We start from the raw sequence: 24,245 nt of genomic DNA, 5'->3' as shown, positions 1-24,245 counted from the left end.
CATCTCCACGGGGCCTGACATCCACATGCCCTTTGGCAGTAAGACACAGTTGGTTCCTGCCTTGGGGCTCACCCCAAGCCCCTGTACCCCAGTGGGGAGCAAGTGGGAGGGAGTTTGTCCCAGGGATTCGGAGCAGGTGCAGGATGTCTCCCCAGGCCCAGGGACAGGGAAGCTGCTTTTCTGGGGCCCACAAGTCTACGGGCCAACACCAGAAGGCAAGACAGGCAAAGCAGGACCCGTCTTTCCTCTTGCGGCACAGGAAGGGCAAGGTAGGGGAGACACAGCACCTCCCGGGTCAGGTAGGAGTCAGAGAGGCTCCTGGGCCTTCCTGCCCTGCCCTGGACCGGCTCTAAGCTCAGAGACAGGTTTGGCATCTTCTCATCCAGAACTTTCCGCCATTTCTCTGGTTCTTTTTCAATTCATGTTGCTCCCTCTTGGCTGAGGGTATGCCTCCATGGGGCTTCATCCGCCTGGAACGCTCTGCCCCATGTTTCACCTGACAGGTGACACAGCTGCCACATCCTTCTTTTTCTTGACACCCTCTCCTCTCCCAGCCTCCCTGGGATCACGTCCTTCTACCTGCTTCCTGACCTGTTGGATGTGTCTCCCCGGGGTCTTGGCCAGCCTCCTTTCTGTCTGACATCCAAATGTCTGGGGGACACCATAGTGGACCGGCCCCCTCCCCCCTCCTTTATCAACGCTCTTCCATGGAGCCATGGCAGTTGGCTCATGACTTTAAATTCCATCTATGCCCTGATGACTCTTAAATTTTATCTCCACTCTGGACTGTCCTTGACCTGCAGGCTTCCAGATGTACACTTGGTGACTCTAACAAGGCAGCAGAGTGCGATGGAACCGAAACCAAACTCCTCACTGGCCATCGCCCAAACCTGTTGCTTCTTCAAGCCCCTCCATCCCACAGAACGGTCCACTCTACCCCAGTTGTTCAGGCCCCAAGCCTAGGTACGACCCCTCATTCTCTCTCACCCTCCACGTTCAAATCATCCACGGAAGCCTTGACTCCGAACCCCCAACCGTGTCTCTTGGGACCCATTATTACGGGCCCCCCAGGCCCCCATCGTCTCTTGCCCGCAGTGTAAGAGCATCAGACGGCTGGGGGTTTCAAAAACACAAACCTGAGGGTGTGACTCGCCAGCATAAAACCCTCCCGGGGCTCCCATTGTCCTCGGGATGAAATTCCAGCCCCCTGTCTTGGCTGATGGGCTGCTCTCGGCCTGGCTTCCACTGACCTCCCTGGACCGCTGTCATTCCCCTATACCTTCCGTTCCTCTGCCCAGCGGCGTGCCTCCTCAGCTCCTCCGACATGGCAGGCTTGCCCTCTCCCTGGGGACCTTATTATTGTTAGTCCCGCAGCCTGGAATGTTCTTCCCTCGCTCTTAGTGTGGCTGGCTCCCTTCCTGTCATATGGCCTTCCCAGAGAGGCCTCCTCGGACCCCTCCAACCTGAAGCAGCCGCGCCGGACCCTTTACCAGGCCACCATTTTAAACACTGACGTTTTCCTTTGTGATTTGTTTGTTGTCGTTTCTCTCCCACTGGAATATAAACTCCACAAGAATATAGGTTCCCTGGAGCCCAGAGTGGTGTCTGGGGCACAGCAGGTGAAGGACCGACGGCTCCTGGTAGAAGGAGGCGAGACGAGAGGCCAGGAGATGGTGTGCACGTGTGAGATGATGTTGGGCTGCGTGAAGGTGGTGGGCAGGAGATGCAGAGAAACAAGAGAAATCGGGGGGGGGGGGTGTGTGACAAAAGCATTAGGAGGGTGACGGGGCGCGGGGAGGGGTGACTCCTGGCTTCCTGGCGAGGGGAAGGGTCTAGGAGATGGAGGGTTGCAGGGAGGCAACAAAAGAACGGTAGTGAGTAACATTTGGGACATGTTGACTTTGTCCAAGAGAAATCTGACAGCAGAGCTGTCTTGGGGGCAGTTAGATGGATGGTTCTGGATCTGAGGCGAGGCACGGAGGAGATACTGCACCTTTACCTTTGTGTACCATAGCGGAAGCCCTGGATAGGGCCAAGCCCTCAGGGAAAAAGAGAGTGGCCCAGAAGAGGGGGCCTATTCACGGCCATTCAATTTGCGGGCTCTCGGGACCTGTGACCCCGTTGACTGTCCCATCCCCTTGTGAGGCCCTCCAGACCCCAGGCTCTGTGGCTTCACTCTCTCCCAGTCCCTGCAACTCCCCTGACTGCTTCTTCTCATTCTCCACCACAGGCTCCTTCTGGAATGTTCGGCAAATGTATAGCCCGCTTTCTCCTGGGGCACTCTCTTCTCCCTCTGCCTCAGAACGTGACCTTCTTGGGCAATAAAGTTTTTGTAATTGATAATTACAGATGTAACTAGTTATAATGAGTTGCTACTGGATTGCACCGGCCCTCATCCAATGATTGGTACCCTTACAAGAAGAGAAAATGGGGACACAGAGACACACAGAGACAAGGTGCTGCGTGATGACGGAGACAGAGATTGGAGTCACGCTGCCACTAGCCAAGGAATGTCAGGGATGGTCAGCCACCACCAGCGAATTCCCCTCTATCCCTTTTGGACGGAGCATGGCCCTGCTGATGCCTGATTTTGGACATCCAGCCCCTAGAGCTGTGAGAGACTATATTTGTTTTAAGCCTCTGAGTCTGTGGTCCTTGGTTCCAGTGGCCCTGGGACACTAATGCAACGGTCAAACGTGAACTGGCTGAGCCTCCCACCTTGATGCCTCGGGGTGGGGAAGGGAGCCGGCAAGCCCATCCTGCGAGAATACCCACATCTGCCCGAGCTCCGGGGCTCCCTCCACAGATTGTCCTTTGCTTCCTGTAGCCAGGAGGGAGACGCAGAGGCCACCTCCTCGGCCTCTGCAGATGCTGGCCTTGCTCCTCCGTGCTGGTTCTCTGCGGGGCACCATTTGTCACTGCTGCAAGGAGGCGGGTGAGACCCAGCTCCAAGGTGACCCATTCCCTGCCACACAGAGGAGCCCTTCACAGATCTGTGCGCTGTGGCCCCAGCTGCAAACAGCAGATCACTTCTCCACGAGGCATCTGAGGACCAGGCCCCCGGGTTCCTGGTTAAGGAGGGCTAAGGACAGACACCCACCCCCAATCTGTAATGATGTAGACCCCACAAAGACCGGTTATGGGAAGAGCGCCAGTGTTCGGAAGAAAGGCACTGGCCGGGCAGGGTGCAGCTCAGAGGCGGGGAAATCCCTGCCCCTGAGCTTCAAGTCCCATGTGTAAGACCAGGTCAAACCAGGCTTTTCTGCTGTCCCCTTGTCTCCGGAGTGAGGTCCGGGGCACACGGAAGCAGGTTCGCTTGTGCATAGAAGCACCCATGAGATAACCCACTCCAGATGAACACCAGAAGGCTCTGGGCAGTACCCACTTCTTCCTTATGGGGGGGAACCCCTACGTCGGTGCTCCTGAAGCTTCTCTAAAGTCCTCCCAGAGGCAGGTGAGGCCAGGCCCGCAGGCACTGGCAATGGAGGGACTTCAAGGCACCTCTCCAAAGTCAAAGACAATTCCCTCCCGCTGTATGTCTTATCTTAAAAACTCTTGTGGATTTTGTATTCAACTCCCTAAAATCAACTGCCTTGTTTTTAGTAAAACAGTGACATTCTACATGATTTACAACTCAGTTGCTTGGCTCTGTGTGTGTTCTCCCATGTGGACAGTTCAGCGTCACGCCGAGGCTCAGAGGAGGGTGGCTGGGAGGTGGGCTGTGGGTCTGCAGGAGGGACGGAGGCAGGCGAGGAGCAGCTGGCACAGGCCATTTGTCAGAACACCCTGGAGTGTCACTACGGGAGGGGAAAAACACCCAGAGGCTTCTGGGGGCCAGTCTCACAGCTGGAGTGGCCTCTCCTGTTGCCACTGGGCTACCCCCACCATCTCTAGGTCAGTGTGTGGTCTCTGACTCTGGGGAATGAGGCTGCTCTATCAGGGGAGAGGCTGGCAGGAGCACAGCCATAGTGGGGGGGGAGGCAGCCCGGAGGGCAGGCAGCTCGGAGGTGGGGGCTGAGCTGGCGACCACCCCAGCTACACACCTTCCGTCCGTTAGCACAGAGGGTTTGGTCAGGGCAGAAGATCAAACGCCGAGGCCAAATCTTGCCTTTCCTTCTCTCAGCTTCCTTAGTAGGGAGGAGCTCTCCCTACTCTTGATCTTTCCAGATGTTTAACCCCCTGGAGGCTGGCTTCCCGGCCCCAGCGCCCACAGCGCTGGTGAGTGCCCACCTTGCCCTGGGGCTTCCTATACAGGAAGCCGGCACCTAGCGGCTGAATCCTTTCCAGCCTCTGCTCCCCACTCTGCTGGAGATGACAAGGTCCCTTTCCTGCCCCGGAGGGTCAGCAGGAGGCCTGTCCAGGTGGCCAGCTGGCAAGCGGAAGAAAGCTGCATCCAAGCCTCACTTGGATCCTGTCATCCAGCCAGAGGTGCTGCTGCCTGAGAAGCTACTGAAAATAGTCTAAGTTTATGCAGCTTAGTCGGGATCCAAGAATGGGGCTGGTGGGGGTGGGGCCGGGGGACCCTGGGGCTTCTCGAGCTGGCCTTGGTTAGAATTAGATAGCGGCAAGAAAAAGAACTGTGTGCCCAGAAGTTCCACTCATCTTCTATTCCAGGGACAGGAGTCACTTAAAGGTGTCCCGGTGCCCTTGGTGAGCTGGGAGCCCCACCCCCTCCACTCCGAAGCCGGAGCTGCAGTGTCAGATGGCCTGGGTGTATTCTCTTTGCAAACAGGCACGGGGAGACCATCTACACAGCCAGCGCATCCTGTCCCTGAGCAGCACAGCCCGGCCTGTGTGTGTCTGCAGGACCTAGAGCAGGCAGAAGAGACATTTCCCAGAGTCCCTCCACGAACGCCTCCAGGGTAAACTCGGTCTGACTGCCTGTAGCCTGGAAGAGGTCCCACTGCCTTCCCTAATGCACAGCTGGCCTGCCCCAGGCGCTCTGCAGCCAGGCCCTGGGAAATCTGTGCTGAATTGCACCTTTGGGTTAAGAAATGGTGAAAATGGTAGTTCTCCGAGTAGCCTGGCCAAAGCCAGCCCCAGCTCCATCCACCCCTTCAGCCCTAGCAGCCCCTCTCCCCGGGATCCTCCTTTTCATCCCTTCTGGCTTAGCTGATGCCTGCTCAGGCTTGATGTCGGGGAAGCCTTCCTGCCCACCGGGCTGGACTGAGCTCCTCTGATGTACCCGGTGGGCACTCAGTCACCCCCGCGCACATTCACAGGACAAAGACGCATTGTGGCCTGCAACCTGTCAGCCCGCGCCAGGCAGCGGGGCTCCAGGCGGACAGGGCTGGGGGTGGTGGGTGAGGGAGAAGCCACCTGGCTCTGGCGGAGGAGCTGCAGCTCTCGGGACGGGAGGGCCGCGCTTCCCGAAGTCCGCCCCAGCTCTCTAAGTGCTGGAGGCAGCGCCCCCTCCCCCCCACACCCATCTCCTCCTTCGGTCTCCGCCTGGATGTCTGCGCTCTCGGGTGCGATTTGGGGGCCGAGGTCCAAGCGCTTCGCCGGAGGAGCTCGCCCTGCACCCGGCCCGTTGGCTCAGACAAAGGCTGCGCCGGGAACAAAGGCTGCACCACCGCGGCCGCGCGGGTTTGCGGCGCTCCACGCTCGTGCTTCCACGCGGCCTTCCGTCTGGCAAACATCCACTTTAAAAAATCAAATGAAGGCAGAATCTCTTCCCCAAACAGTCCTCCCCCTCCGGGAGGGGGGAGGGGCGAAGGGCGCCCCCACGGTCGGGAGCACTGCGGCGGGGGCGCAGGCAGGGCCCGCGGCTGGGCTGCGAGCGCGCGGCGCTCCCCGCGGCTCTCCCGTCCCGCAGGGCTGGGGAGAGGCGCGGCCCGCCGGGTGCCCTGCCGCAGTCCGGGCGGGTGCGAGGCGCCCCTGCATTGCAGAGCGCAGGGTGCGGAGGGGGGCGCGGGCGGGCGTGCCTGCGTGCGCGCGTGTGCGTGCGCGCGTGTGTGCACGCGCGCCGCCCGGCCGCCGCGCCCCAGTTTGCTCGGCGCCGCAGTCCCTCGCCCCCTCCCCTTTGCACCCCCTCTCCTCCCCCTCACCGCCGCAGCGCGCGTCCCCACCTCCCAGCAGCTCCCAGGGCGAGTCTGCCCAGTAACTGTGGGGGCGGGAGGGGAGAGAGGAGCTGGAAGGAAGGCTGCCGCCGGCCTGCTCCCTGCAGCGCCCTCCCCCACGCGAAGTTCACTGCCAAGCCACAGGGCTGGCCAGAGGCCCGTGGACCCCCACCCTCGGGGCTGTCCCAGCTGTCCCTTAGGCATGAGGCAGATTCTGCCCTGGCGCTGCGGCTGCAGTTCGGGCTCCCCCACCCCCCACGGCTATTATTTATCAGGCGGGTGAAATCCTGGGAAACTTTTCCTGCCGTGAATAAGGCACTTGTATTCGTTTAGGGGAAGGGAGTGTCTCACGGTTCCTCTGCTCTGGCCACTTTCCCCTCCCATTACTTGAAAGGATACCTGTCCAAGACCAGAGGGAGAGGGATTCATGAGGTCTCCTGGGGGCCCTGGTCTGTTCCCTGTCCGGGGTGGGCCTCTCCTGTCTTTTCCCCAACCTGTCATCTCTCCCGTGGATTTTGCCAGGGGCTGGAGGACGCTTATTTCAACTGGAGGCCTCTTGGAGGTCTGAGCTCCTAGTCCCCTGCGGAAGGGTCTGCTGGGGATCAGGCGACCCGCTTGGTGCAGGCTCATTGCCTCAGGGAGCTGGTATCGCTGAGGGCTGAGACATGTGTTTGTGAGGAAGCAGAGGTGTTCTCCTTTCCCTATGGTCTCTGCCCCAGCATCCACCCCTGCTAGTAACCTCAGGGTGCAGCTTGCTCCCTGGGCTTCCACGAGGGGCTGGCTGATGTTTCCTGTGCTCCAAGGGACTGCCTGGCTGAGGCTTGGCTCTCGGAAGGGCTCCATCTCCCAGGCAGGTCCTACATGGGTCCTCACCCCTGGGGGGGTGACCTGGTCACTCAGGGAGAGCCGGGATTCTGCAGAGTACCCCATCCCATTTCCCGTTTGTTCTGCAAAACCCAAACCGGATTTCCTGAGCAGGAGCCCCGGTCGCCCCGCCCTTCTCTGTTGCAGTCCTGCAGGCCGTCATCCCAGCTCCGGCGGCTCCAGGCTCGCCCAGGGTGGCTGCCAAGTCCAGCCCGGGGCTCCCACGCTGCTACTGCCAGGGTGCCGTTGTCTGCTGACCCAAAGCCACCTCTGGGAACAGCCTGGAGGCTTTCGGTGGCCAGGGTGGCCGCCAGGAACCCTGTCGCTGCTGGAGCGGGGCAGGGATGAGGCTGGGGTTTGCACAGGGGGCGGCTCAGGAAAGCTGCCCGGGGCATGTGCCCACGCCCAGAAAATCCTCCAGCCGCCAGCAGCCAGGGGGACGTCTGGGAGTCAAGGCCTCCCTGCTGTGTGCAGACGGGAGAGGTGCTTAAGGAAGTGACCCCTACAGAGGGCCCAGGGGCAGCTGGGGCAAGGCCCACACCTCGGGCTGATGAGGTCTCTGGCAAGTACCCCACAGCCTGGTGCTCCTCTGGGCTGCCCTGAAACTGACGTGTGTGCAGCCATCGCTCCCACTCTGGCCCGGGGCCAGCGAGCAGACTACCAGCTCGGCGCCCCAGGCCAGCTCCAGGGCTTCTGCTAGGCATGCTCAGAGCTGGGCAGCCTTCCCCCGCCTGTCTTTGGCAGCTTTTCTCTGCCGAGACTCCAATGCCAACCTTCACTCATGTTCAAGGCCAGTGGCTCTCAGAGAGCCATCCTGGGACAGCAGGTCCTGCCTCTTCCGTCTGAGCCTATTGGGGCTCCCTGGCCCTCCACCGTCAGCCATGATGATGATCCCGGACTTGGTTCAGATGCTCTGAACCAAGGGCCGAGGCTAAGGTAGAAACAGCCTGGAAGCCGGGGGTCACAGGTGTTGGAGGGCTTCCTCGAGGTTTGGTCTGTTATCCCCAGGAGGCAAAAGCACTTAATACAACTCCCCCAACCCCATCAAGGACTTGGAACATGTAAGGAGCCGAGTCTGAGCCACCTCCCCTGGACAGCCCACTCTGCTTTCATCACAAAGAGGCTCAGGACTTGGGGATGGCCTCCAGGGGCTCTCTCTTCGAGGACACCCTAGAAATTGGCTTGGCGGGCAGGAGAACACACGCAGACCCAGCTTCTCAGGCCCTGTCCAGAGAGGAACGTCTGAGCAGCTTGGGGGTTTATCTGGCCACTCAGATCCCCTGGCAGGCCCAAGCTCATCTACTTCCTTCTGTGGCAGAGAGACCTAGATTAGGGAGAGCAGCTCAGTCGGTCCGTCTGTGGCAGAGACTTTTGCCCCAAGTGGACGTTAGGGAACCTGAATGCTTCTTTCTTTTCTCACACCCTGTACACAGGGTCCCCAAGGGTCCCTTTTCCTCAGCACCTGGCAACCCGAGCGCCATTCTTACCGTCCAGTGACAGCCAGTCATGCTGTGAGGAAGGGAGTGTGGGCAGGGCCCGAGCTTTGTACTCAAACACCACTGAGTTGGAGATGATCTGGTTGTTGAAGGCAACTTGTAGGGTCACAAGACCAGTGTCATGGGCTGCAAGAAAAGGAAAGAGAGGTCAGGGTCGGGTCGGGGGTGGGCACCGTTCCGTCTGTTGTACCACACAGGAACCTGGAGGGCCCCTTGCCCACGCCCCCTTCGCTGGGTGACCCCGCTTCTGCCTGCTCCTTCCTCGAGGCCCAGATGTAGCGCTTCTCCTTCCAGGAAACGTCTCTGGACGCCAGGCTCCGGCAGGCGCCCTGTGATCACTCCCAAACCCGGTATTGGAATCGCCTCCGCTCCCTGGTGAGGACAGGTGCGGGAAGTCAGTGCGGATTTGCTGGATGAATGTGTGAATGAATGCGTGAATGAATGGGCCGCAAGCCCGCCCGGGGCCGCCTGACTTCTCCCATATCCCATCCCTCCTAGACGGCGTTCGGAAACAGCATTTGGTGCTTATTTCTCTGCTTCATCCTCTCCTGCAAGCTTGTCCTGCTGCACTCAGCATGGCCTCCCATGTGTTTTCAGAAGTTCCCCTGCCTTCCCGACGAGGGCAAGAGCCTCAGCCGTGCCTATTACTCTGGGCCCACGGGGGCTGATCCGGGCGTGCTCGCACGAAGTGTAGGGCTCCCTTCCATGCCAAGACGGTGGCCTTTGGGAAGGCAGGCCCCTGTGGGTCTCATTAACCCTTCTGTCCCCAACATAGGGCTCAATGAAGACTGCATGGCTTGAATAAACAGCTGGACGTTCTCTCTGTCGGCAAGAAGAGAGCCCGCCCCTGGCAGAAACCTGCTTTGGTTCTGGGGTAAAAGGGGCTGCACAGCTCCTGTTGAAATCTTGGGGGCAGTGGCCCCCAGAGATGGCCCCCGGGGGCACAGTACGGGCGTGCAGCCTGCTCACCCCACCAGGCCTCGTCCTCTGGTAGACATCAGGGCTCTGTGCTCTCTGCCCTGCTTTTTTGGAACACCAGATACCAGTGCCCGGGGCCTCCCCAGGACAGATTTCCAGGGAGGACGCACACAGCGATCATGTTACTGCTTGGGCACTTGGTTGCAGTTTACAGACTTGAGAAAGCCGTCCAGGTCAGCTGCTCCCCGGGACAGCGTAGAGCTCCGGCTTCCCTCTGAGGCAGACCTTGCTTCCCGTGGGAAAGCCAGCTCATTGAGCTGTGGCCTCTGTTCCTCCCAGGTAGACGTGTGATGCCACTGTCCCCAGAGCAGGTATTCAGGATGTCATTGCCCCAGGAGGACCAGTGGGCTTTCCCCTCCACTCTCGACCCCGGTGTGGTCTCTTAGCTCCAGACCAGAAGCCGAACTAGCTGGCTGCATGGTGGGCTGGGGGGAGGGGGTCCTGTAGGACGGACTGCAGTGCCTCTCTGGGCAGGGGCTCCCGGCCAAGTCCAGAACCTCCGGCGGCCCTGACAGCGTCCCCAGGCAGACTTCCAAGTTCATGGTCACTCATCCTCCCTGGAGCTTTGCCTTGTTTACCAACAGGAGAAAACGTAGCCTGCCACACCCCAGCTGCGCCTGCTCAGCTCTGTGCCCATCAGCGGGTCTCCCGGTGTCAGCGGGAGGCTTCTCTGTGTCACATGTTTTGACCCGGGAGGGTGGGGAGTTCTTTAACCCCTGCTCTTCTCCACACCTTCCGGCATCTCCTGGCACTTGTGCCACCTGTGATGCTGGAATGTGGACGATCGAAAGCATCCCCTCCTTCCACGGGGATACAGAACGGAGAGGAGAGGCCCTGTCGTTGTCTCTGGGTCCCAGACCAGCAGCTGGGTGCAGGCAGGCCACTGCGCAGGGCGCGTCCTCGGCTCGCTCCCTCCCCTTGTTCAGAGCATCAGCGGGTGCCGGCCCCTCCTCTGGTCTCCAACCCCCCTGCCACCGCTCTGAGCCAAGCTGCCGGCCTTTCTCACCTGGAGTCCTGCTGTGGGCAACCTCAGCCGTCCGGAGACCCACCTGTTCCTGCCAGGGTGCTGTCGGGGGGTGGGGGGCTATGTCCCAAAGCCCCCACCTGAAACTGGTGGGAATGCATTGCCCAGGGAGCTCCCCTCTTGAAGTCAGGAAGGATCACCCGTCTGCCCGCTTCCTACGGTTTCCGAGTTTCTGTTCTTCCTCACAGCAATGTGTTCTCCCACGCACCCGGAAGCATCTTTTAGAGACATAATTTAGATGGCATCTCTTCCCTACTTAAAACTAATGGTGGGACGCCTGGGTGGCTCAGTTGGTTGAGCAGCTGCCTTCAGCTCAGGTCATGATCCCAGTGTCCTGGGTTCGGGTCCCACATCGGGCTCCTTGCTCCACAGGGAGCCTGCTTCTCCCTGACTCTGCCTTCCACTCTGTCTGCCTGTGCTCGCTCTCGCTCGCTCTCTCTCTGACAAATAAATAAATAAATAAAATCTAAAACAAAACAAAACAAAACAAATGGCTTCCCGTTGCAAGTGAAACCAAATCAGACTCCTTCCCGTGACTCAGAAGGATGGACAGGGGTTGGTCCCCACCATCTTCTCCAGCCCTGCAGTGTTCGGCTCCCCCACGACCTGTTCCACTCCCTTATTGTCTCCTTATTTCTTTCTGTCTCTTGCAGTAAAGTGTAAGCTTCACGAGAGCTGGGCGCAGGTCTGCCTTAGTTGCCTCTTCGTGCCCAGGGCCAACGTCAGTGCCTGGCATGGTACAGCCCCTCAACCGTTGGTTGAATGAATTACTTCAAACTGCAGTGCATTTGCCCCCTCAAGTTGAATTCTACCCCTTACCTTTGGGGACCTCCCAGGAATCCAGGGTAGGGCTGTCCTACCAGCCAAGTCTTCTGGTTGGTGGCTTCTCCTATCTCCTCCTGAGCCCAGGGGCGCCTTTCCTGAAGTCCCAGGTCTTCTGTCATCACACTCCTCACCCTGAGCTCAGTGCCCTGACTTGGTTTTCTCTCCTGAGCTTGGAGCACTACCGAGATCTTGTAGGAGGCAGGCTCCACGCTTGTGGGTGTGTGGCCCGTGGTGGTAGGGGACCGTGTTCCTGGTCAGGGTCTGGTCTCTTCATCAGGGTGCCGGGCTAGTGAGTGGCGGCCACGTGTGCCCCCCCGTGTCCCCTCCTCCCATGTCATTCCCTGCTCCTAAGGTGTCTCGTCTTGTGCTCCCCAGCCTCTGGCAAGGCCAGTTTGGCTCTGGATTCAGGTGCTCCTTCCTCAAGATCAGCTCATTCTCCTGAGCCGTCGGAAGGCTCAGGGAGGGGCCCCCGCAGCCAGTCTACACCCGCCCCCCTCCCACCAAGGCAGTGGTTTGTTTGCATGATTGATTCCTCCCTGGGCCGATTGCTCCTCGGGGTCAGAGTTGGGCTGAGGGGCTGGGTCTTCAGCCCTACTCCATCCTAGAGGCCTAAGCAGGGCCTCATAAACGATCTGATGAATGAAGGAACGCACGCCCACACCCAGCACTGTCTTACAGAGAGACATGCTTTAGTTTGGGCTGGAAAGCAGAGCTGTCCCAAGGGGACCCCCACTTTGTGATTAGTTGAAGAGCAAAAGGGTGCTTGAGTCGTGGAGCCCTGGCTCTCTGTGTCTGTCTGAGCCTGTGGCTTCTCATCTCTGAGTCCAAGACGTGCTCTGTTAGAGGAGCTGAGCCCCTGGGAGACACGCTGGCCTAGGCAGACTCTGCTGCCAGGGTTTGGGACCCAGGAAGGCTCTGAGACCAGCACGGCGGCCTGTCGAGAGACCCAACAGTGCTGAGCCCCTCTCTTCCTTGACACAAAAAGACCTAAGGCCTCCCACGCGGAGCGCCTTCCTGAACTGAGCCGGGGAACCCAGTGCTTCATGGACCTTCCTCCCCCTCTGCTCTCACCCATCTGACAGCTGGCTTTTCAGATGTCGAAATGGAGGTCCTGAGGGGTCAAGTACGGGCCTAGAGTCACCAGATGGTAAGTGGCTATCTGGGGTGTGCTGTGATGCGCCAGGTCCTGGCTTGGGATGTTGTCCAGAGGGCATGCAAAGGCCAGTCTTTTTGTGGAAGGGTCAGATAACCTAGGACAGGCAAGGTCTGGGACCTCCGCCAGGCAAGACCCAGGTACCGGAAGTGGCTTCTATTTATAGAGCAGGCGAGTCCTGCTCCCGCAGCAGGTGGTGAGCTGACGGCATGATAACAGGCTGCCCTCTCCCCCTGCCCCCTGGAACGGAGGTGGTGGGGAGTGGCAGCGACATTGGCCACACAGCCCGGAGCCGTGCTAGGCTGACCCGTGCTGGCCTCCTGAGGGCTGTGCTCCAGGGCAAGCTGGGCTGCTGGGAGCAAAGGGGGCTAAGTGCGTCCTCTGGAGCTGGCCAGGCAGTGGTGGGGGCAGAGCCAGGATGGGGAGGCCATCCTGGGCATCATCCCTGCCTCTCTGCGATGTTTGTGGTGAGGGAGGTGCCAAGTTCACGTGGGGGCTAAATCTGGGAACCCAGTTCTAGAGCATTCTGCCCCAGCAGGCTGCACAGGGAGAGGAGCAAAAATGAAGGAAGAGCGTTCCATGGGAATCCAGGAGCCCCAGGCGGGGGGGGGGGGGGGGGGGGTGCGGGGGGAGGCTGTGGATGGAGGCAGAGAGCTGGGGTGGCCCAAGATTCCTGTCCCCACTTGTTTCTGCAAACCCTCAGCCTCCACAGGGAGCACTGGCTCCTTTTGTAGACGCCTGGCTTCAGATAACACGGGGAAGGGCTTGCTCTCTGTTCCTTCTCCGGGCGAGCTGGACAGGCCATCCCTGGCGCTACCGTCAGCCCAAGGACACATTGCCCACCACAGGCACTGCGGACACCAGAACTCTGGAAACAGATTCCTTCACAAATACTGATCTCCTCGTGAGGTGCCCCGGTGGACACATGATGACCGGGGAAGACACGGATCCCGACTACGCGGGGCTGGCAGGCCAGAGGTCCAGGAGTTGAACAGACTGGAATGTCTGTCTAGCTAAGCAGCTGATGATGGGGGGGGGGGGGGAGGTGAAGGTCAGAGCCACAGGGACAGCAGAGGGCTCTTACTCCTGAAACTGGAAGCGAATTGTAGGACGTGCCCTTTTCGGGGTGCGGTGCGTGGCTCCACATTCTCAAGGGAGTTTGCGCCCCTTGTTCTCAGTTTGAGCCTCCTTCCCACTGCCCCCAGGTCTCCATCCCTCTCTGCACTGCTCAGGCTCCTTCAGCCTCAACTGATGATGTTATACTAGTTGTTTGGGGACCCCTCCATCCCAGCGGGGGACCCTGAGGCTCAAAGTACTGACGTGACTTGTGCCAGGTGGCTCCCAGGCTGAGCTTTGGTGCGGCATTCCTGGTCCCCCCCCCCCCCCCCGAACCCGTGGTGGGTGGCCGGCCCCCTCACCTGGGCAGTAGCAGCGCAGAACCCCGGGCTGAATCAAGGATGCAGGCACTGAGATCTGGTCGAACAGGCAGCTGTAATTATTGCTGGCTTCTTGCCACGGGCCTGTGATGAGAACCTTCACTCCTCCCTGGAGGGGACAGAGAGGACCGTCAGCCACAGCAGGAGGGAGGGACGGGAACTCGGGCCTTGCAGGCTGCCCCCGCCCCACGTGCTGGGTGACCGTGCCCAACTCCTGGACTCCAGAATGCCCTGGCTTTCCAGAACCGCTCTCCCAGGATGGCGGCAGGAAGGCCCAGCCTCTGGCGGGTGGGGGGGGGGGCACACGTTCCTTGCCTTCCTCAGCTAGCATGGTGCACTGCAACCAGCGGTTTGGGTCCCTGACCCTCTTCATGCAACTTTCAGTTCTAGGCAGAAGGCAGCACGGGGTTGTTCAAACCTTTTCAGCTTGCTACAGGCCTGGCAGGAGTCCTGGAGGGAAGGGGTGGGAAGGGAGGAAGCTTCTTCTGTCATTTGCTTGCGTGCGGGCTTTGGGAACTCTGAGTTTTGAAAACAGGCCTGAGCACGTTAGTGTCACCCCAGGAACAGGGAGCTCTGGTGGGGATAGGGAGAGCTGCAGGAACCCCAGGGTAGAGCAGCGATCGTGGGAGAGGGCGGCTGCAGAAACAAAAATGGGGGAGGAGGCCTCAGAGTTGGAGGGCGTTGAGCGGGACAGGGGCTTAGAGCTGGGGCCTGGGGATGCGGGCCCCTCTGGCTCCCCTTGGATGGGCCAGGCCAGGCCCCAGCCACCTTTCCCAGCAGGGGGCCCGAGATTCTCAGGACAGGGTGGAGAGCGCCACCTAGTGTCCAGGCTGCCGAAAACTGAGCGGCACACCTGCTCGAGTTGTGGGGTGTGCCCTGCTCCCCACCCCCAGCACACCTGCTGGGGGTGGGGAGCAGGGGGTGAGGGGTTCAGTCCCCCTTTTCCCCACCTCTCCAGGACAGAGAAGCCAGACCCCAGCTGTCCCACTCCTGGTCCCCTCCTGAGACTCTCTCCTGCCCAGTCACCGGTTCTTGCGTGGACCTTCCTTGGCTCTGGCTCACCCCTACCATGGAGGGACTCCCAGCCTCAACACAAGGCTGACCCCCGGGCCGCCCACAATGCTCCTGGAACCCAGACCTGGACCAGAGCTGGCCTTGGGCATCAAGAGCAGGAGGGGGTGTTTCCAGGGATGAGGGGAGGGGGGCTTTCCCACAGCCCAGCGCAGGAGGGACCTTTCCTGACCGACAGGCGTTCCACCTGGGCCCTTGGATGGGATGGGGGTGGTTTTGGAGAAGCCACCTCACTGCTAGGGGGACAGCAGAGATAGCTCAGGCCCAGAGGCCGAAAACGAGAGGCCTGCTTCTTTCCCTTGGTAGCTGTGTGTCCTCAGCCAAGTGGCCCAACCTCTCTGGTGGCCCTTCTATCCTTAACATTCCTTGGGGCTGATCCGTGGTTCCTTCGGGAGATTTGAGCTGTGGCAGACCTGGGGCCCACGGGCTGAGGGCTGGGCGCCGGGCACAGGTGGAACCACAGGCCAGCTCAGGGCACGGCCCTCCCTGGATCCTGGGAAGCAGAAGAGCAGCGGCTTCAAAAAGCCACAGAAGGTTACCGTGCGAGAAGGAAGGAAACAAAGAGCAACCCGACCGGGAGCCACTGGTGGGAAGCTGGGGCAGCCGGAGGAACAAAGAACTGGAGAACAGCAGGGCCCTCTCCATGGAAACGGCTGCAGGATGCGCTCAGCACCCGGAGGTTGGGGGACCGTTCCCATGGCAACGAGGGCCTGGCTGCTGTCAATCCATTGGTGACGGTAACGCAGGCCCCTGATGGCTCTAACTGCAGCTTCCCCCGCCTGCTGCCGCCAACTGTCCCTGGAGGCAGATGACGCAGAGGGTTTGGGGGAGGGGAGGGGGCGGCAGATGCCATCTGAGGTCTGTGCCCTGGGAGCCCTGAGGTAAAGGACCCAGATTTCTGAGGCGCCCAGGGCAGATCCCGGGGCACGGGCATGCGTATGCATTTGCGTGTGTGTGTGTGGGTGGGTGGGTGCGCACGCGTGCACATGTGTTGGGGGCCTGCTGCAGCTGCGGTGAAGAGGGGGAGAGAGCATCCGGGAAGTGGGAGGGAGGACACGCCCCAAAGAGACAGCAAGGTGACCCGGCCTTCGTGGAGGGGATTTTAGGGCCCAGATCGCTTAGCTCAAGAAGCGTAACTTGGGCCTGGGTGACTTGCTACGGGTGTTGCTGTGGATCGTGTTCGGCAGAGCGTGGCTAGAACTGAGCTCTTGGCATCGTTGGCAAAGAGGGCAAGGGGCAAACGTGCCAGCCAGGGGGCTGTGAGGGGGCGAGAAGTGTCTCTGGATGGGGAACCCAGGAGGGGATGGCCCTTGCTGCTGGACAGGGAGGAGGAAGTGGTCGGCCAGAGCCCATGGGGCCTCTGCAGAGGCCTCACCGTGTGGCCATCGGGCTCCAAAGGGACCAGCTGGGTGACATCTGTGCATTTCCCAAATCAAATTGAAATTGAGTTGCTTTTGTTTCCTGGAAGCATCAAGGGCTTCTGGAAAACCAGGGCTGGACGCTCCCTCTCGGAGCCCAGACCCACGTTCTTTCCTGCTCCCGTGCTGCCCTCACGTGGCAGGCTGCTGAACTGACTTTCCCGGAGGTACAGTTTGGGGACCTGCCGGTACTGGGGTACAGAACAGGGGACCAGGTTGGCTAATAGCCCCTTGTCAGTGCCCCCAAGCCAATGAAGGCCAGATGGCGGGCCTGGACCCCTGTCGGGGGGCCAGTGTGCACAGCCCAAGGCTGGGGAAAGCCAGCTCCTCTCCTGGGCCTCCAGTTCCCACAGGACTCAGGCTCTGGGGCGCCTCCAAGGGTCCTGAGAACCAAACCTCCCAGCCTAGGCCATGCCTCTCAGCCATTTGCAGGAAATGGAGGCCCAAGGAGCCAGGTCTCCCAGCTGACCTCTCGGTAGGCCCCCTCTCTGTTCCTTTGAGTTGCTTTCTTAGCCCTGGGTTGGGGGCAGGCAGCTGGGCTGAGCTGACCTGTCACTTGGGGTGGAGGGGGACACACCGTGGGTGCTATGGGGATGCCACTGAGCTCAGGATGGCTGACACGGTCAACCCGAGCCACACCACGGGTAGGCCTGGTCAGAATCTTCCAGAGTCTTGGGGAAGGAGCCATGGAGATGGATGGAAGGGGCGGCTGCTGCCCCAGTACTTTACTCGGTCCTTAACAACCAGCCAGTGAGATGAGACCCAAGAAAGGCAGCTAGTCACCTTGCCCCGGGTCACCAGCTAGTAAGGGTGGGCGCACACTGTCTGGCCCCAGCCCCATGCTCCTCAGCACGCAGGGTGACGGCCTCTGGATACCCACTAAACACGCTGCACAGGGAGAGAGTGCGGGGCAGGAGCTGCTCTGTCCGGACCCCCACCGTCTTTCCAGGACCCCCGGAACGGAGCCTGGGCTGCTGGCTGAGCTGATGCGCCACCTTCCTGAGAGCTGGGGACATTGGTGCCGGATTTTATTTGTGCTTTGCCATAAAAGAAAGAGCAGAGGGAGTAATGAGCCTTCCGGTCAGAGTTGTAACCGTGAGGCCCACAGTCCAGGTGACTTCCCCAAGGTTGTTAGGGGTCAACCCGTGAGAAGGAGGGACAGGAAACTGCTCAGTGGGCCTCAGTGGCCCAGCCATGGCAGCGGGGCGGGGGAGGGATGCCAGTGGGCCTCAAGCTGTGGCAACCACAGGACAATAAACAATATTCACTGATTCCTTATTACAGACAAATATTTTACCAAACATTCCTGGTACTACATCTTGCCCTGAGGAGGAGACTCTTGCCACTTTTTAAGCAAGGAAACTGAGTCACAGAGAGATGAAGTCACAGCAGAACCCGACCGATGCCCCAGTCAGGGAACGTGTGCCCCAGGAAAGCTCAGGCCACTCTGTCCCCTTCCAATGGCTTCTACCTCAGAGTAAAAGGCAAGGTTTCGTCTTTCCACTCCCCGCCATGGGGGCAAGACCTGCATTTTCCGGGACCCTGGGCTGAGGAAAACTGGAGGTGGGGGCGGGGAGGCCACAGGCGGGACATCCCGGGTCATGGAGCGTGCCTTTGATTTTACAGAGGCCGGGTTTACTCGCAAAACTTTCATGGATGGCTCTCCGAACGCCAGGCCCTTCCTCGCACAGTGGACGGGAATTCGCTAGTGTTCTGATGCACTGAGTAAAGCAAATCAAGAATAATGGATATGGATGGCCTGTGGTGGTGATTTCTGAATTTGTTTTGTTTAGTTTTAGCAGCCCTAGGACATTAAAAAATAATAATAAAAATAAATAGATAGAAAGCCGAGCAAAACCCAGGTGGGACGTTAATACATGAGAAGCCAGGCTCTGGCAGGAGTGGGGAGGACCACCGGCCCCCTGGAGACCCGGGACTTTCCAGCTTCAGTGAAGTCTGGGAACCACGGCTGGAGAAAGGCGGGGGGGCCAGAGGAAAGGGACAGTCCTGTCTGCAGGGTCCAGAGCTTCCTCCAAAGGGCAGCCCCATGCACACCGGCCTCCCTGCGCCTGCCTGCACCGTGCACTGGCGGGCCACAGCAGCTTACCTCCGGGTACGACCACTCCGGGGAGTAGTCAGTCACCATGAACACCCGTGCGCTCGGCTGCAGCATCCCCAGCGCGCCCTGCGCGGGGCTGGCGGAGACCACCTCGGCCACGTGCATGTAGGCCATGGTGCCGGCCCCGCCCTCAGCCCCGCTCAGCTGTAGGCTCCCCTGTTGGGGGCTGCAGCAGGGGATGCACATCTCCGCCTGGGCAAAGGGTGCACGGGCCCCGTCTTCCGACTGGGAGAGCGCCGCGCCGTCCCCCGCCACCAGCTGGTGCCCATAGATGGTGCCGCTGCCCCCCTCCACAGAGATGAAGTCATTGATCAGGTCGGAGAACTGGTTGCTGAAGGAGATGTCAAAGTGGTCCAGGCTGAGCTCCATGTTGGAGGCGTTGCCCAGGCCAGGCTGGGCCACGGGGTAGAGGCCCTGCACCACGTTGCCCGGGAGGACGGGGACCCCACCGGCGCCGCGGATCACCCCCGTGTTCTCGGGCTGCAGGTAGTGCTCGGAGCTACAGGCCTGCAGCTCTCCAGACTTGATCAGGCCCTCGCCCCCTTCGGCAACCTGCGAGGTCTCCATGGTGACCTCCCCTTCCGCAGCCATGGCCTGGAAGTTGGCCTGGAACTGCATGAGGTGGAGGGAGGAAGCCGACTCGATCCTCGTCTCCACGTGGCCGCTGCAGGAGCTGGTTTGCGACGAGGCCTCCGTTTTGACCGTGGGCATCACGAAGGAGCCCCCGGAGTCGCTCAGGCTGCCGTGGGCGTTCTGCTCGAGGGGGAGGGGCTTGCTGGCGTCCTGCAGGAAGAAGCTTGGGGACGGGGTCTGGTGCACGTGGGGGCTGTGGCCCGTCTGGCTGAAGCTGGACGCGTAGTCCTTGTTGGAGTCTATCGCGCTGAAGTCCATCTGCTCCAGCGTGGTGCTGGGACTCAGGCCGCCGCCCGACGGCAGGAGGCTGGAGCCGGTGGTCAGGGTGAGGGAGCTGGACGCCGCGGCCGCCGCCGAGGACGAGTACGCTTCTTTGGCCATCTGCTGCTCGAAGGAGGTGTCCTCGGTCTTAATCTCCTTGGTGAGGACGGTGGTGAAGCCGAAGCCCCTGTCCACTGGCGGCGAGTGCCGCACGTTGGTGCTGACCATCTCCGCCTTCAGGCCTCCGCCCCCGTACGTCTGGCCCTGCTTTGGGTTATTGAGGAAACAGTCGGGGTCAAAGTTCATGGTGGTCTCTGGAATCTTCCGGCCGCCATCGAGGGTGGTGGAGAGGACCAGCTCTTCGGACACGTTGGTGGGCAGCATCGACAGGCTCTCCGAGCTGCCCGTGGTGGGGAAGGCGAACTTGTGGCCGTCGGAACTCACGGCCAGGACGAGGCCCTGAGAGGCGTCGGGCGAGAGGAGGTGGTGATTGGGGCCGGTGGTGGGGGACATGGTGTACACAGCCTCGTTGGTGACCTCAGACATAAACACCGTGGCGCTCTGGGACAAGCTGCCCATCACGGAGGCCACGGCCATGCTGGACACGCCGGTGACCACGGGGCTGTCCGCCATGTCCGGGTCGCTGTTGAGCCCGCTGCTGATGGACACGGGGGAGCTCTGCGTCGTGTCGGGCACCTCCACCTGGTTGGTGGAGGAGACCTCCGTGCTGTTCTGGTGCAGGAGCACGGGCTTGGCCACCTTGCCGTTCCTCTTCTCGCGGCTCGAGCCCTTGCCGTGGCTGTGCTCGTGCTTGCCCTCCGACACGTCGTTGTGCTGCACCTCCGCGTGACTCCCGTACCCCCCTGTCCGCGGCTCGACCTTCGGCGAGATGATACGGTGTTTGGCACTGTTGCACTTGTGGTGCCCACTGCTGCCCGCGCCTGTGGAGATCAGAGGCACACCACGCACACGTGCGAGCGCACACGCACACACACGCACACACACATGCGCGCATGCGAAGAGAGCGTCAGAGCCGCGGCCGTGATGGACCCTGTCTCTGGGCAGCTGGGGCCTGGCCGAGCCTAGCCTGGGAGCCCAGGCAGCCCGCTGACCCCCGGGGCAGGCGCGTACCCCATGCTCGGGATCTCGGGCTCACCGACCCCAATCCCTGGGCATCTCACATGCTCCACGGAGCCATCCTCCAGACTGGGGTGGGGGGGCTCTTTCCTTGGGGTGCCTTTACTATTACTAATGATACTAATAGTAACGCCTCAGGAGATGGATCATTGGGAAGGAGAAGGTGGAGAGTCTGCTGTCCTCCAGGAAAATCCTTTCCACCTTCAGAGACAGACACCATTTACTGAAACAGCTCTTGCTGGCCAGGGAGGGGAAGGGGAGCTCATCCCAGAGGGGTGGCCGTGTCTCTCTCCCCTCCCCCAACTTTCCATGCCTGTTCAGACTGCACAGAGCGTTTTGGAGGGCAGGGGTTGGAGAGTAATGTTCTCTCTCTGGATTAGCTCTCAGGCACCAGGACCAGATTGGGTTCTAGGCTTTGCTCCAGAGGCAGAAAGGTATCTGCCCCTCTCCTCCGTCTGGCCAGCCCGAGCTTGTCCTTAACTCTGTGGGTCAAAATCCCTACAAGACCCAAGCAAAGACAGAGCCCTAAACCCCAGCCCAGTGGCAGAGAGGGAGAAAGCCCTAGGCCAAGGGCTTCTGAACTCTGGCCAGTCTCCGCAGGGCTTTCTGCACACGAGGCCAGGTCGGCTCTTCTCTTTTGTCTCCCCTCTGCCATTGTTTTCATGCCACACGAGGAGGGTCGCTTCACTTCTGATAAAAGGGTGAATTCTCCCCCCGAGCCTATTATGGCCTCGCCACCATAATTCCTAAATGCATGAAACCTTGCGGGGAAGTGACATGACCGTCTAATGGAAATGTGTAATTAAGGCGGACGAGGAGGTGGAGAACGCGTATTTCTAAAAGCAAATACCGTCATCAGAAAAGCAGACGCGTGAGGACAGGGAGGGTGGGACACTCTATTCTTGGAGGAGACCGAGGGTAAAGAAGGATCAGCCTGAGTGAGCCCACCGACTCGGGGCTGACCTCCCTGAAACGCGCACGTCAGCCCTGTGCCCGGGCACCCGGGCTTCCTGTGGACGATACGCAAGATGGGACCTGGAGAGTCCCTGCCGTGTGCAGACGAGGCCTGGAGCCCCAGCCCTAGGCTCTCCCCATCTCCGCTGCCCCCATCCCTAGAGGGAGCTGTCTCTCTGGAAACGGCTTCTCCTGCCCCAAGTGGGCTTCCCCACCAGCACCACGGGCCAGAATGAGGGTGAGTCTGTCCCCGGTGCTGTCCTGCCCTGTCCCCTGGCTCCTGGCCAACCCCACTGGGCTCACTGGACAGCAAGGCTACCTGTGGAGGAGAGCCACACCGGCTGTCTGGCAGAGCCCCTTCCCCGCCCGCAGGGGCCGCTGCTCACCCAAGCTGCCCGTGCAGAGGCAGTTGTGGGTCCGAGGCTGTGGCTTGGTCTGGTGGCTGTCGAGGATCTGCTGCACCAGCTGCTCCACGGAGAAGCCTGAGCTGCTGTTTCCATTGCTGCAGGTCCACTTGATGCCGTGGACTATGGGGAGAGAGAGGCAGAGGGGAGGTCAGAGGTCACCTAGTGCAGGGGCAGGGCCCGGTGGGGGGGGGAGCTGAGACCTGGGTCTTCTCAGAACATGGCTCCCCCTCTGCTGGGAGGCTGGCTCTGGGGGGGGGGGGGGCGATGCACATGGTTGGGGAGGGAGGTCAGAGGACGGAGCAGGGCAGGCTGCCCCCTCCGCAGGAGCTCCGTGCTCTTCCACTGCTGCCTCCTCCCTTCCCTGCAGTGCAGCCTGCGGAGAGGACGGCCTAGAGATTTGCTTCTGGTTTCCTGGAGTCCAAGTGCGCGAAAGCGGCTCTTCCAGGGGCTCTGGAGTGGAGGAGAGGGGAGCCGGGACAGGAAGGAGAGGCGGCGGGCCTCTGAGGCCCCCTACCCTGCCCCGTCTGTAGGTAGTGGAGATTTGGAGAGGAGACGGAGGCTGTGTGCCCGGGGTGGAGGCCCAGCCCTGGAGGGGAGCTTCTGGGGAATGAAGGGCCCACATGACCCGGACAGTGGATGCCCACTGATGCCCCTGCATGGCCGACCCCGGGACCTCCGCTGTCCCTGCTGATGGGGCGGATCCACAGATCGGCTGAGGGTGGGCTCCCCAGCTGCCCGCAGGACCGCGGCTGAAAGTCTAGAATAAACTGACTTGCCCACGGGGCCTGGGGGCTGATGGGTGTCTTGCCCACTCGTTCATGGTCCTCCGCCGGAGCTGCCCTGCGGTCTCGCCAGGCATGCGGCCCAGCCCAGCTCTCTGGAGGCTCTAGGGGGCCAGTTCCAGGGACAGGGAGGGCCTAGCCCTGGGGCTGGGGGCCAGTGCCCAGGGCTCTATGAGGGACCCAGCTTGCTATGAAACGGACGGTGGGACCAGGTGGTCTGGGAAGAGAAGCAGGGCGGGGCACGCCGGGGAGAGGCCAGTGGCTTTGCCAACGCAAGGACAGTTTCCTTTGTCCTCTGGAGGAGCTTCTCTCACACGGCCTCCAGGGAAAGACCGTCACCACGCCCCACGCCTGCCCTCCCTCTGTGAGGCTCCAGGGGGCAGCTGCCCAGGGAGACGGTCCACACGGCCGGAGGAGCTGGGTCAGATTCACATCAGGACGGGAGGCCAGGTTTCGGTGTGAGTTTGGGCAAGTCACTAAACTCGCCTGTGAAACGAGGCTGCTTGCTGGGACAGCCCCCCGTGGTTCTGCCTTGGAACCCCGCAGAGAGCGCTCCTCGGCCATCACTCCTGGTCACCTCCTTTATGTAGGACTTCAGGGCTTTTTCAGAGGAACCCCCTCTTGCTGGGTGTGATGCGCTGGGAGTCCCGGCGGGTGCTGCTTCCTTCCTTCTTCCTTCGGGCACATCGGCCCCTGGTGTTGGCCCCTTCCTGGTGAGGCCGGTGGCCCTGGTCCCGGAGTGTCCTGGCATCTGGGGCATCATCACGAGGGGATGGGGCGTGGCTGCTGAGCGGCTCCTGTCCCCGAGCTGGCTGAGCTACCTGGGTGGGAAGTCATGTCTGCCTCTTCAGATCGCTGTACAAGGGGCCTGGGCAGAGGGGGGCGGGCAGTTTGCAGATCACCTTCTCCCACCTTGGGATCCCTCAGGGAGCTCTCTGGCGGCCCGAGAGGACGTCAGCATTCCCGGGGCTCAGGCCCCACCTTGTCCTCGGCCTCCAAAAGGCAAGGCCCAGGTCAGGGTCTGCAGATCTCAGTACCGCTGCGGAGCCCTTTTCTCAAATGAACCTCCACCTGGAAACCCCAGATGGAAGATGGATAAGACAGAAGGAGCCTGGTCAAGGCAGGAGTGAAGGCCAGGGTCCGCTCGGCTGACCTCTCCTGGACTCCTCATTTTGTAGAGGAGGAAGCAGAGCCTGGGGGGAGCGGGCAGGGCTTGCGGACCCCTCCCCTTGCTCCGCGCAGCTGCACCAGCCGATGGTGTGTCCCAGCCCCTGCTCTGGGGTGGTTCCAGGCTTTTTTTTTTTTTTTTAAAAGCTTCCCAGGAGTTCCTCATGGGCAGTCCAGATGGTGAACACACAGCTCTGTCCTAAGCCTGAATTCTGCAGGTCACTGCCAGTCTGGGAGCCCACTGCTGCCGCTCCTTCCTACAGGGACTCTGAGCAGGTTCCACTTGCAAAGACAGACCAAGGCGTTCTCAGGGAAACCCCCACCTGGCTGTGAGCTTGGCTCTCTGGAGAGATGAGCAGTGGGCCTCCCCACAGGGCAGCCCTCCTCCGGCTTCTGGCCCCAGGGCCACCCCTTGCCCGGAGGTCTGGGTCTTGCGGGTGGGTGGGCTGTTGAATGCCTCG

General features: G+C 60.9%; 1 protein-coding gene across 16 annotated transcripts in view; it reads right to left on the bottom strand.

Annotated features, from left to right (window-relative positions):
- Positions 1 to 24,245, bottom strand: part of CAMTA1 (calmodulin binding transcription activator 1) — an 815,661-nt gene that overhangs the window by 68,381 nt on the left and 723,035 nt on the right. For 15 of the 16 annotated variants that reach the window (XR_009345336.1, XR_009345329.1, XR_009345330.1 and 12 more), the window contains 4 exons: positions 21,815 to 21,955; positions 18,432 to 20,278; positions 13,818 to 13,944; positions 8,411 to 8,545 (listed from right to left, as the gene is read on the bottom strand). Coding sequence is in view for 7 of the 16 variants with exons in the window: in XM_059137385.1 (XP_058993368.1) it covers positions 8,411 to 8,545; positions 13,818 to 13,944; positions 18,432 to 20,278; positions 21,815 to 21,955 (2,250 nt within the window). In the remaining 9 variants the exon portion in view is untranslated. Of the gene's footprint in view, positions 1 to 8,410; positions 8,546 to 10,446; positions 10,807 to 13,817; positions 13,945 to 18,431; positions 20,279 to 21,814; positions 21,956 to 24,245 lie in introns of those variants that run through there. The other variant, XR_009345337.1, reaches the window with a different exon arrangement.

The sequence above is a fragment of the Mustela lutreola genome, chromosome 10 (genome assembly GCF_030435805.1).
Source record: "Mustela lutreola isolate mMusLut2 chromosome 10, mMusLut2.pri, whole genome shotgun sequence".
In the NCBI taxonomy this organism is placed as follows: Eukaryota; Metazoa; Chordata; class Mammalia; order Carnivora; family Mustelidae; genus Mustela; species Mustela lutreola.
This window is presented reverse-complemented; position numbering and strand designations above follow the sequence as displayed.